The sequence below is a fragment of the Trachypithecus francoisi genome, unplaced genomic scaffold, assembly GCF_009764315.1.
Source record: "Trachypithecus francoisi isolate TF-2019V2 unplaced genomic scaffold, Tfra_2.0 Lachesis_group20, whole genome shotgun sequence".
NCBI classification, from domain to species: Eukaryota; Metazoa; Chordata; class Mammalia; order Primates; family Cercopithecidae; genus Trachypithecus; species Trachypithecus francoisi.
In genome coordinates, this window is record NW_022681466.1 from 10,382,146 (window position 1) to 10,395,582 (window position 13,437).

Genomic DNA, 13,437 nt, shown 5'->3' on the forward strand with positions numbered 1-13,437 from the left:
AGGCCGAGGCGAGCAAAGTGCTTGAGCCCAGGAGTTCGAGACCAGCTTGGGCAACATGGCAAAACCCCAACTCTACTAAAAATACAAAAAAAAAAAAAAAAAAAGAAAAAAAACATTTAGCCAGACCTGCTGGCGCACATCTGTACTCCCAGGTACTCTGTAGTCCCAGAGTCTGAGGCAGGAGAATCGCCTGGGCCCAGGAGGCAGAGTTTGCAGTGAGCCAAGATCGCCATGATCTCTTCCGGAGACCCGATCGCCCCGCCAGAGGTGCAGCCCTGACTTTGCTGCCTCAGCACCCTTCCCTTCCCGTCGGACGTGAGCAGGAGGTAGTGCTCACAAAAGCACACCCGCCTATAGGCTGGTTGCGGCGGCTCACGCCTGGAATCCCAACACTTTGAGAGGCCGAGGTGGGTGGATCACCTGAGGTCAAGAGTTCAAGACCAGCCTCGCCCACATGGTGAAACCCCGTCTCTACAAAGATACAAAAGTTAGCCGGGCATGATGGCGGGTGCTTGTAGTCCCAGCTACTCAGAAGGCTGAGGCGGGAGAAGTGCTTGAAACCGGGAGGTGGAGGTTGCAGTGAGCCAAGATCACACCACTACGCTCCAGCCTGGGCGACAGAACAAGATTCCGTCTCAAAAATAAATGAATAAAATAAAATAAAGCACACCCACCCAGATAAGGGGTGAGGGCACCCGTCACAGCCGGACTTTCATGAACACACACACGCCTATGCCCACGCAATCACACACCCACGTGCACGCATGCAGTGATGCGCACCCTCCTGCTTGCGTCCCACTGTGTCATTGCTCCGGACTGGGAGGTGTGCTTCCTGTTCCATCTTCCCCGCTAGCCAGTAGCTTCACAAGGACAGGGACTCTGCCTCATTCCCTGTCCCCCAGCGCCTGGCACACCTGATGTCTAAACATGGTATAGACCCAACAACACTTTCTGTACAAACAAATGTAGGAACCACAATGTCATTTTAATGACCTCAGACCAGTGACAAGGGCAGACTGACCAGGGGCTGTGGGGGCACCCCAGAGCGACCTCGAGGGTGCCCTGGTGCTTACCACCTGGAACCTGGTGAGGCAGTGGAAGAACTCCTGGCGTACACGAGTGGAAGTCGTCTTGAAGCTGAGCGCTCAGGGGAGTAGGGGGACATCTGGTGGACGGTTGTTGATGATTGTTGCAGAGAGGAAGGAAGCCAAGGAGGGGAGCCTGCAGTGAGGGCGTCCTGGGGTTCTCGGGTTCTTACCACCCTTGGGCCACGCCATCTAGTCCACACCCGAGGAATTGGTCAGGTAGAAGGGGCGGATGACCACGCGGAAACTGTTGAAGTGCCCTGCTGGGCAGGGGAAGAAGGAGGTGCTCTTGGAGCTGTTGGTGTCCAGGGCACTGGGAATCGCAGCCTTCCAGCCCTCGACATCGGTGACGTCTGCCACAAAGAGGCCTTCGCAGAGCATCAGGGCTTTGTTTTCGTAGGCAATGGTGCGATCTGAGCCGCCAGACTTGGTGAGGCCCAGGACGGGGAGCTCGTCGGAGGAGCAGGAGAAGGCGTAGTCCCAGCAGCTCTGAATGGTGGGGAGGTAGACCAGGGACAAGGACACCCTCTTGTCCTGGAAGAGGAAGCTGGGGTGTTGTGGGGTCTGGAGGGACTGGTAGGGGTGGTATCTGTAGTCAGAGGGGGCTTGGAAGTCATTAGAAGACTATCTGACCAAAGGTCCCCGTCTGGACGGATAGACCAGCTGTGACTTCCGTGCACGCCAGGAACTGTCCGTCACAGAGGCACTCCAGGTGGGCGAGGTGTAAACCCGGGGCGTGTAGGCGTCTTCGGTGAGGTTCAGGCCTTTGTACCGGGCCAGCAACTGGAAGGGCACAGTGTGGAATTCCAGGGCCTGCAGAGTGTTCCCCTGGAACAGGGCCTTGTGGCTCCAGTACAGGGTCAGGTTGAACTGTAGCTCAAAGAGCTCCTCAGGGAGCATCATAGGGAAGCTGACCTTCTCCACCAAGCCCTCCACCTCCTCACGGGAGGCGCGCTTCCCCCAGCTCCAGGTGTCCACGGCCTTCAGTAGGGCCAGTTCGCTGGGCACCACCAGGTCACTCCTGGGCAGCAGCATCTGGAGCAGGTCTGTGGGGACACTGGGCCAGGCCTCGGCCTGTGTCAGGGCCTCGAAGTTCCAGGCTAGGAACTGCAGGCAGAGCTTCTCCAGCAGGGTGTCCCCTGTGGCTAGTGCATAGGCATACAGGTCCAGGGGCGTCTGGAACGAGGGGTCCTGGGGGAGGAGGATGGCAAAGAGGCTCGCACAGTAGCCCTGCAGCTGCTTGGCCCCATAGGCAGAGGCCAGCTTGTGGAAGCACTTGACCGACGACAGGGCAAAGTCGATCCTTCGGGAGTAGAAGTACCTGGGGAGAAAGAGGGAGAGCAGATGCTGGCCCCACAGGACAACAGGGGAGCCCTGAGCCTGCCTGTCCAACACAACCACCTGAGTGTGCACAGCGTGGGAGCGAGCATGCGTGTGTGTGCAACTGTGTGAGTGCACGTGTGACAACGGTACATGTGCATGCAAGAGTGTGTGCAGGTGTGCGTGTGTGTGGGTGTGCTTTTGAAGCGGGGAGGAGGACAAAGCCCCTGGCAGCCTCAGAGCCTGAGGACAAGACGGCTCACCTGAGAAAGTCCCTGACCATGGGCACACACTCGGCATCCACACTCATGGTGACATTGCTGCCTGGCTCCTTCCACAGGGCCTGGGCCTCCAGGTTGGCAGTCAGGATGACCGTGTGGCCACAGAAGCGTCCTCGCCCTGCACACTCACGCTGATGGACAGGTCACAGCCCTGCTGGCTGTCAAAAATCTGGCCAAGGGCTTCCGAGAGCTCCCTGGAGAGGTCCAGGGAGTGGTTGCTCCTGGTTTCTAAGAAGGGGCGGGAGGGAAGCAGGCTGCGTGAGGAGCCGGGACGCTGCCCCTCTCTGGGGTCAGCGTCTTCATCTGAAAGTGGGGGATTCGTAGCTGCCTCATTCACTCTGGAAGGCTCCTGGGAAGATGAGGGACAGGAGAGACCCAAAGTGTCGGATCCCTGGGCCGTGAGGCCCCATCCCTTCCAGCCCTGGGGAACAAGAGCAGCTGGGACCTGGCCAAGCCTGTCCAGGCCCCCGCTTTAGGCCCTCTGCTCTGTGCTGTTCCCTGATTCAGGCAGCAGCTCTGCAGGGAGACTTGGTGGTGCTGAGTCTGGAGCCCCACTCCGCAGCCTCAGTCATCAACCACCACTGACACTGCCCTTCTCAAACCAAAACCACTGCCTGCTTAGATGGCCTAAAAAGTGAGGGTCCTGTGGCAACCCCATTTTAGAACTCTGGGAGTCCTCGAGCAGCCTCCTGTGGGGGACAAGACCTGCAGAAGTCATGAGACCCCTGCAGGTCAGGGGTCAGTGTGGTGTACCCTCTCCCCTTCTTTGAGCCCCTCTCAAAGCCTAACTCAAAACGAAATCCCATAGTTTTTTTCTGTCACAAATATAATAGGTTTGAAGTAACCATGACCTTTCAACCAGGTGGGCTTGCCCTGGGCCTCCTAAAACCTGAGCCACCGCAGGACCCCCAGCTGCCTCCCACCTGCACGCCTTACCACAGCTCTCCTGCCCCCGGGGCTTTTGCCCGGCACCCACAGCCCCGCGTGCTCCCCCTGGCCTCCCCCGGCCCCCGACAGTCCCATGGCGTCTCCTGGGCTTCCCACACTGTGAGTCCAGGCTTGGCTCGAGCCATTTGTCCATCCCATGTGGGCACAGGGGGTCCCTGGGATTCGACCCCTCCTGCCTTAGGGGCCTCCAGGAAGAACCACCTCGGCACGAAAGAAACACAAGACACTCAGATCCAGGGGCTCCAACCCACAGAGCAGCCTGGGTTCCCTCCAAACCGGGCTGGGTTGGGGGAAGCAGGCTGGGGCGACGAGTATCGGGCCTCCCTCTGCCAGGATGGGCTTGAGCCTGTCGCATGCTGTGAAGTATATTTCCGAGCGGGCGCTGGCATTTCAGGTCAGGCTGGAGCCAGGTGTCCTGCTCACTGAAACTGTGGCTCCCTGCCCCACACTCGGGTTCCGCATGGAGACGTGGTGGTTCTGGGTGTTTCTCCAGAAGGAGCTGGGGAGGAGTCTGGGACTGTGGGACTGGGAGCTGATGGGCTCTTTGGACGTCCGGGACTCTCCATGCGGAGTGGGCAGGTGGTAGTGGAAGGAACCTTTGTGTGCTTCGTGTGTGTGTGGGTGGTGCCGGGAGGGGCAGGGGCCACGGGACCCCAGGGCACGCTGGGGCCTCCGCAGGGAGGTGCTCACCATTGGTGCAGACCACACCAGCGTCTCTCTCGTGCCTGCAGTTGCTCTTCAGCCAGCCCAGGGACTTGCAGTCGGCCAGCGAGGCCTCGGTTCCCATGCACTGGACCTCGTCCAGCATGATGGGGCCTGATCCTGTGGACACAGCAGACGGCAGGGCTGGGGGCATGATGACTGCACCTAGGAGTCCCACAGTGAGACTCAGCCCTTTGTTCCCCGCCCCAGCCGTGCGGGTCCGTCTGCGTACAGGTCTTCACCGGCGAACCATGGTGGATATTCCAGCAAGGGCTAGGTTTGCGATTGCAACGTCAGGCCATAAACTTAGCCTTCATGCTTATAAAGCTTACTGGCTCCTTCAGCGACATCACGTTCATGTACAGTAATTGCGTGCCTATCCCTGCAACATCAGGCTCACATACTGTAATTGTGTGACTATCCCTGCTGCTAAATAGTTGGTGGATTGTTTCTCTTTTTTTTTCCAGAATCGCAACTGCTGCATCAGTGGAAATCTTCCTGCGTACAGACTTTTCTTTTGAGGTGAAATTGTTTCAAGAGGATAAACTCCTGGAGTGGAGTTTCTGGGCCGGACGGAACAAGCCCAGCCGAGCTCTTGAAACTGCCCAAGCACCCGCCACGGTCACCGGCCAAGTGTGGGTGAAGCAGTCCCACCGGAACTTGATCCACAGGGCTTCAGCGCCATCAAAAGTGTTTGCTCTTAGGCCGGGTGTGGTCATCCCAGCACTTTGGGAGGCTGAGGCGGGCAGATCACTTGACACCAGAAGTTCAAGACCAACCTGGCCAACATGGCGAAACCCCTTCTCTACTAAAAAATACAAAAATCAGCCGGGCATGGTGGCAAGTACCTGCAATCCCAGCTACTCAGAAGGCTGAGGCAGGAGAATCGCTTGAACTCAGGAGGCCGAGGTTGCAGTGAGCCGAGATCGTGCCACTGCACTCCAGCCTGGGTGACAGAGCGAGACTCCGTTAAAAAAAAAAAAAATTGTTTGTTTGCTCTTGCTAAATTAATAGTAATCCAATTTGCATGTCTTTGAAACCCGACTGTCTTGCCTTCCGGAATTTGCCCTGCCTGGGAGCTGGCTGTGCTGTGGGTCTCGGCCTTGGAGGACGGGGACAGCAGGCCCTACCTTGCCCGAAGGCAGCTCTGCCCAGAGCCTGGGTGGCGTTCTCAAAGCCCAGGGCCCGGCAGATGACGCTGGCATCAGTCAGGTCCCACAGGTTGTCGCACACAGTGCCCCACTGGCCTCTGTAGAAGATCTCCACGCGGCCCTGGTTGGTGGTGCCCCCATCGGCCAGCCGCATGTCACCATCGTTCATGCCTGCAGGCAGAGACCAGCGAGGGCCAGGCTGGGGCCTGCAGCACCCACTGCCCACACCTCCAGGACCCACGCTGTCCTGCGTCTCCCCTGCTGGGCTTCTTTTCCAGGGTTTCAAGGTCCCCCGGCCTCTCCATGAGGGACACCTCCCTGAGGGAGGAGTGGAAGATACATACAGCCCCCCTGCCCCACGGAGGCTAAACTCGCCTTTCCTTGTTTTAGGGGTCTCAGCCCTTCACTCCACAGACAGAACAGGGACAGAGAAGCCCCGGGTTCTCAAGCACTGGGAATGGAGGTGGCAAGACCCCGAGGGAAGGATCGTGGGGGAATGGAGGCCCCGTGCTGACCCCTCCTGAGGGTGTCTGCAGTTTGGGGGTGCTGGCCTATGGGGGGCAGCAGGCCTAGGGACCCCTGGGAGCACAGGCAGGATGTTTCCAGGGCAGAGAATGGGATTCCCACTCCACACGCGTCCTTCTGGGACTCAGCCCACTGCCACTCCAGCCCCTACAGGAGCTGACAGAGCCGGGCAGGAGCTGGGTGCCTGAATCTAGTTGGGGGTGCATCTGGCTTCCGTGGGGCCCCCGGAATGAGCAGGAGCCTCCAGGGGCTCACCGTGTAAAGGATGTCAGGAAAAGCAGCCGGGACCCTCTGGAAGATTGACCTGCGTCCAAGGCCACTGACTTCACCAGAGCCCCGGTGCCTGCTGGCTTGACCAGCTCCTCTGGTTCCCTCTGAACAGAATGGAGGACTCCTTAGTGTCCTCTCTATACCCTGCATCTCACCTGAGCCCAGGTGAGCCCCCTGGAACCTCCAAGCCACCATCACTTGGGATACCTGGTGCTTCAAGCAGGAGAGAAGACCTGGCTAACCGCTGGGCCCCGGGCCCCAGGCAGAGCATCTCCTTGAAGCTCTGCGCAGACCCAGGCTGCAGCAGCCTTACAGACTCTTGCTTTTGGCATTTTCCAGGGGCTCAGCTCACCTTGGATCCCTGCGACCAGCAACCACACCCAGAAGAGCCTCGGAGGGGCCATGGCTGTGCTTGGATGCCCAGATCCTGCTGCAGACAGAAGTGGCGGAGTGAGGCACGGGAGCCAGGTGGCCCGAAGCCTGCGGACCGGCCTGCCCATTAACCCTTCAGCCCGACCTGGGCTGTGTGGCAGGCGGGATCCCTCTCCTGCAGAGCCCACTATGGTCCCAGTAAGTGGGATGGGTGCTATGGAAGCGCCCCACAGGGGCCCCTCCCTTGGTCTGCAGCATGCTCCTGGAAAGATGTGTAAGACTTGGCTAGATGAAGGGGTGGGCTGGGGGTACCCCCCTGGCAGTTAAGGACAGCAAGAATCGGTGACTAGAGGCAAGTGAGCTCATCTCTAAAAACCAGGCCCCGGGCAAGGCTGCCACATGAGCACAGGCGGGGAGGGTGGAGAGGGAGGCGGCCATGGGCACAGGCCCAGGTCGGGAGGCTGGGTGAGCCTGGTTAAGATCTGGGCCTTAATCTTCAGGCAACAGACCCCTGCAGGGACTGTCCCAGAGGTCTAAGCAGGCAAAGACGAGCCTGCAGCCTGGAGAGTGGATGGGAGGGGACTCGTCAGGAGAGGCCACGGAATCTGGGCCAGGGGTGACAGATAAGCAGCAGGGAGACATATCGGGGCTCCATGGTATTCAGATGGGGCAGATAAGGGAAAAGGGTCAGGGCTGCAGCCCAGGGTGGGCCATGCTGGGGGAAGAACGGGGAGGAAATGCTGAAGTATCCCCAAGACACTGACACTCAGGCTGGGGTCGGGGAGGTCCGGGTCTCCGCCTTCTGGCCTGGTGTTCTTGCCTCCATGTAATTTCCACACTTTTGTCTTCGCCTGCCTCCCTCCCCCACACCATGCCAATGGAGAGACAGTTATGGTTTCTCTGGTTCGGTAAGAATCCTGTGACACCTGACACTGTCCCCTCAGTTCAGCAAGCCAGGGGCAGGCCTCTGGGTGGCACTGCTGTGGGCACCGGCTGGGAGTCTGGGCCTGGTGACCTTGAGGCTGCTCAGAGGGGGCCTGGTGGACGGCTGCAATGGCATCCCCAGAGCTAGTCGGAAGCACAGTCATGGCTGGCCTCGCCCTAGCCTCTCTGCATGGGAGTCTGCATGAACAAGCGCCCTGGGAGCTGGGTGCCCTGGCTGGTGAGAGCTTTGTTCTGGGACTCACGCTCACTGGCACTGCGCAGCCACCCCTTGTCAGGGCTCTCCCCAGGCACCACTAGTGGCCTTACCGTGACCCTGAGAACCACCTTAGTTACGCCCCACCTTACAAGTGAATGATCTGACACCCAGAGAGGCAAACAGGCCCCACGTCCACAGCCGGTGAGCCACAGGCAGGGGGTCTGCTCGGTGGAGCCCACCTCTCCTCCCTGCATCAATGTCAATAGATGGCTAAAGGGGCCAGGGTGTGACCGCTTGTCCCATGTGCTGGGGACTGTGCTTGTTTTAGCACTGAAGTTTCCCTGTGTCCTGGGAAACCCTCAGTCCCAGGCACGCCAGTATGGGTGGACGCCCTCTCCACTTCTGCCCCCAGCCACTTCACTCTGCTGCAGCCACCAGGTTTGTCCGTCCTGGGACAGTAACTCAGGGCCTTGGAAAAAATGGCCAAGTGGCCAGGCGCGATGGCTCATGCCTGTAATCCTAGAACTTTGGGAGGCTGGGGCAGGTGTATCATTTGAGGTCAGGAGTTTGAGACCAGCCTGGCCAACATGGTAAAACCCTGCCTCTACTAAAAATACAAAATAATAATAATAATAAGAAGAAGAATAAGCTGGGCATGGTGGTGCGCATCTGTAGTCCCAGCTACTCAGGAGGCTGAGGCAACAGAATTGTTTGAATCTGACAGGCAGTTTGCAGTAAGCCATTGCACTACAGCCTGGGTAACAGAGCAAGACTCTGTCTCAAAAAAAACGTGGGCAATGAAGCACCTGGCAGGTGGCGTTCTGCCCTTTGGGTAGCAGCGGCTGGCTATTTTTGCCTGATTCCTTCATACGGGGAGTTGAGATCCAGCTGCCTGTGTTGGCCCCTTCATGCAAATCAGAAAAAAAGGTGCTCTTCCGAGGAGTGGGTGCCGGCCTAGGCCAAATGCACAGGTCTGAGAGAGGGCCAACCTGAATTCTAACCCACTTGCCCTTTGGCTGGTATCCTTGTGCAGTGAGTCATCTGCCCAACTGTACACAGAGGCCCTGTGGGATCCCCAGCTCCAGGCCTATGTGCAAACAGGGAGGCATGATCCCCACTTGCCTATGTAGAGAGAGGGGTGCCCTGGCCGGGCACGATGGCTCACACCTGTCATCCCAGCATTTTGGGAGGCCGAGGCGGGTAGATCACCAGAGGTCAGGAGTTTGAGGCCAGGCTGGCCAACATGGCGAAACCCTATCTCTACTAAAAATACAAAAATTAACTGGACGTGGTGGTGCGCACCTGTAATCCCAGCTACTTGGGAGTCTGAGGCAGGAGAATCGTTTGAACCCAGGAGGCAGAGGCTGCAGTGAGCAGAGATCGCATCACTGTACTCCAGCCTGGGTGACAGAGTGAGACCCTGTCTCAAAAAAAAAAAAAAAAAAGAGAGAAAGAGAGAGAGAGGTGCCCGCCTGAGAGCTGCAGGCAGGAGCTTACCTGGCTGGGGCAGCTGCTATGGCTGTGCTGGAGCCCCCTCGCTTCCAGCCACAGGAGCCCTCTGCAGACTGCTCCTTCGACCCAGAAGCCTCTCCCAGGGTGGAGTGTGGTCAGGCTGATCCCAGGAAATGCTTCAGAAAAGAGTCTACTTTCGATTTCTAGAAACCACCTGACATAGATGTCTTCTGAGATTGGCTGCTGCTGATACTCCCTAGGGTCCCTCTCTTTCGTCTCAGCTCTGCCCGTGGGTATCAGTGCCGGGCTGGCAGAGGCCCAAGGCGGGAGTCTGGCTGGAGCAAGGCCTGCAAGAGGACTGACAGCCACACTCAGTCGGAAACGCCGCCAGGCTGGCCGGGGGCTGGTATTTGGGGGATGGGAGGGGAAGCAGCAGAGGCTCTGGGCCCAGACAGTCTGCACCTGGTGGCGGGGCACAGAGCCTCTCTTGGTGACCTAATGGCTCTGTCCAGCTCATACCCATCCCCTTTCCTCCCACCGAAAGCCAGCACCTCAATTGTCCCTTGGGGAGCACCCTCTCCCACTCCAGGCTCTGTGGCTCCCAGAGGGCCCCCAGCTCTTGGCCTTCAACCACCCAAGGCCTGGCTGTCTGAGCCCTGCGGGGCTCCCTGGGCCACACTACTGGTTTCAGGGTGGGGCTGTGAGCCCAGCCAGCTGGTGAGAGCCGGCTTCCGACTGAGAGGATGTGGGCCCAGGCTGCTGGGGCCCACGGGACAGAGCAGAGGGAAGCAGGCATCCTCCGGCCTGAGCTCCTGGGTCCAACTGGCCTAATCAGTGGTCAAGCCTGGGCTTCACCCGCTCAGTGAGGCAATCAGCAGCCTCTCTTGTTTCTGTCACTTGCACCCCGTGATTCTGGACGAGCCTTGGGATGTGCCCAGGCCTCTGACCAGTGGTTCTCAGCCTGGGCTGGACAGAAGAATCATTGGGGAGTTTTACAAACTCCTAATGCCCAGACCCAGGAAGTCACCATCTCTGGGAGTGGGGGACAGGCAGGGGCATTTCAAAAGCCCCCAGGCAGTCCCACCGGGTGGAAAGTCCTGGTTCCCTGGCAGCTCAGAGTCCGAGACAGCCAGCCCAGAGGTCAGAGATTCAATGACTATTTCCCTCAAGACGTGAGGTTATAGGCAGCTGCACGGTTTGCCTAATCCCGTCCAGAGGAGCTGTGAAGACCCAGGGGCAGATGCAGCTGGAAATAGAACTGGCAGAGCAGGCTGTGGGGAGTTTAAAAAATCTCATCCGGATTAAGGGCCTCAGTGCACAGAAACCCCAGCATCATCCCTTCTCAGCAGCGCTAATGACTTCTGCCCAAGTGGCCAGGGAAGGACAGGAGTGCTGAGGACAGGAGGGCATCTCTGGGAAGTGCTGGGAAATGTTTTAAAACTCAGATGCTGAATCTTTAGCCCCAGAGCCCGGGGAAAGTCCTGAGCCATCCAGGCAGGTAAAATGGAAGACCCAGAGGCCTCCTTGTGGAATCAGAGCACCAGTATCTACTCCCCTGGGGCTCACAAGGCCTTTCCGGTGTGCGATGACCAGGGGGTGGTGGGAAGCGCTGGCAGGGGACAGGCAGCGGACAGGCAGCTCAGTTCTAAGAAGACAGCTGGGTGAGAGCCTCAGATTTATGTGGACAGAACTGCTGTCATCAGGAAGCCACTCCTAAGACACGGTGGGGAAAATGCTGGGCGTTTTCAGAGATGAGAATGGTTAACTGGCCTGTAAGATCATCTTTTGTGCCTCTACCCCAAACCTCTCCGCAAACAGAGGAACACTCCCTATAATAGCTAATATGGATTTCACCAGGCATTACTGTGAACCTTGCCACGAATGAACGCATTTAATACTTCCAGCCATGATGGGAAGCAGCTGCTCTTATGTTCCCTGTGACAGACGAGAAAACAGAGGCTCAACGAGGCAACGTAATCGGCTAAAATTGTGCAGCTGGAAGGGAAAAAACCGGGATTTCAAATGCATCCTTTTCTTCTTTTTAAAAATTGGCTTTGTTGGCATGTAGTTTACCTGCAAAGTTTTGGCAAATGTGTAGCGATAGTATCGTGATAATCATTACCTAGGGTGTTTTAATCACTCCAGGAATTCTCTTATGCCTCTCTGCAACCACCCCTCCCCCAGTCCCTTCCCAGCAACCACTTCTCAGCTACTGCCACTGCTGGTTGCCTTTCCTAAATTCCCTCTATTTTGTCTTCTTTTCTAAGACACCCTCCTTCTTTTCTTCTCCCTCCATTGCCCAGGCTGGAGTGCAGTGGCACGATCTCGGCTCACTGCAACCTCTGCCTCCCAGGTTCACACAATTCTCCTGCCTCAGCCTCCCGAGTAGCTGGGATTACAGGTGCGCCCATCACCACGCCCAGCTAATTTTTGTATTTTTAGTAGAGAAGGGGTTTCTCCATATTGGTCAGGCTGGCCTCAAACTTCTGACCTCAGGTGATCCACCTGCCTCTGCCTCCCAAAGCGCTGGGATTACAGGCATGAGGCACCACTCCTGGCCTCTAGAATTCCCTCTAAATGGAATCACACAGCATTTAATATTTTGCATGTGGCTTCTTTTACTTACCACAGTGCTTTTGAGATCCATCCATGCTATCTCAACAGTCAGTAACTGGCTCCTGGTTTTGCTGGGTAGCGGCCCTCTGTATGGACAGAACACAGCTGTTCATGCATATTTGCACTGATGGACATTTGGGTCATTCCGTCTTCCACTATGATGCACAAAGCTGCTGGAAACATTTGGATACAAGTCTTTGTGTGAATGTAAGTATTTATTTTGTGTAAACACCTAGGAGCAGCATTACTGGGTCATACGGTAAATACATGTTTACCTTTTTAAGAAACTACCCCAGCACTTCAGGAGGCTGCGGTGGGTAGATCACAAGGTCAGGAGTTCAAGACCAGCCTGGTCAAGATGGTGAGACCCTGTCTCTACAAAAAAATACAAAAATTAGCCAAACATAGTGGTGGGCGCCTGTAATCCCAGCTATTCGGAGGCTGAGGCAGGAGAATCGCTTGAACCCGGGAGGCAGAGGTTGCAGTGAGCTGAGATTGCGCCACTGCACTCCAGCCTGGGCGACAGAGTGCAACATCTTCTCAGAAAAAAAAAAAAAAAAAAGAAAAAGGAAAAAAGAAAAGAAACTGTTTTCCAAAGTTGCTGAAACATTTTGCTAGTAGTTTCTTCGTGTTCCAGTGGCTCTAAATCATCACCAACACTTGCTGTTGTCAGCCTTTCAATTCCATCCATTCTGGAGGGCGTGTAGTGAAGTTTCTTTGTGGTTATAATGATGAATGATGTTGAGCATCTTTATGCTTCTCAGTCATTCACACCATCTCTTTGGCAAAGCAACTGTTCAGATCTTACGCACATTTGAAAACTGGCTTGTTTGTTGTGTAAGTTCTTCATATATATTCTGTTCCTGTAGCAGATGTATGATCTACACATTTTTTTTTTTAACGAAAAGCTTGCTTTCCATTATCTTTTATTTTCTTCCTGAGACAGAATCTTGCTCTGTCCCCCAGGCTGGAGTGCAGTGGCGCGATCTTGGCTCACTGCAACCTCTGCCTCCTGGGTTCACGCCATTCTCCTGCCTCAGTCTCCTGAGTAGCTGAGACTACAGGCACCCGCCACCATGCCAGCTAATTTTTTGTATTTTTTTTTAGTAGAGATGGGGTTTCACCGTGTTGGCCAGGATGGTCTCAATCTCCCGACCTCGTGATTCGCCTGCCTCGGCCTCCCAAAGTGCTGGGATTACAGGCGTGAATCACCGTGCCCAGCCTTCTGTTTTTTTTGAGACGGAGTCTCACTCTGTTGCCCAGGCTGGAGCACAGTGGCTCTATCTCGGCTCTCTGAAAGCTCCGCCTCCCAGGTTCACACCATTCTCCTGCCTCAGCCTCCCGAGTAGCTGGGACTACAGGTGCCCACCACCTCGCCTGGCTAATTTTTTTGTATTTTTAGTAGAGACGGGGTTTCACCATGTTAGCCAGGATGGTCTCAATCTCCTGACCTCGTGATCCGCCCGCCTCGGCCTCCCAAAGTGCTGGGATTACAGGCGTGAGCCACCACGCCGGGATGCTTTTCATTATCTTAACGGTGTTTCCTGAAGAGCAAAGTTTTATTTTTATTTATT

At 56.5% G+C, this 13,437-nt stretch overlaps 1 protein-coding gene across 1 annotated transcript; it reads right to left on the reverse strand.

Annotated features, from left to right (window-relative positions):
* Positions 1-964: 964 nt before the first annotated feature.
* Positions 965-9,574, reverse strand: LGALS3BP (galectin 3 binding protein). Its single transcript, XM_033182453.1, is given in 7 exon segments — positions 965-2,406; positions 2,669-2,795; positions 2,798-2,914; positions 4,325-4,456; positions 5,467-5,658; positions 6,635-6,709; positions 9,293-9,574. Coding segments are annotated over 6 exon segments (1,749 nt in total). The 5' UTR covers positions 6,687-6,709; positions 9,293-9,574; the 3' UTR covers positions 965-1,277.
* Between the last annotated feature and the right edge of the window lie 3,863 nt (positions 9,575-13,437).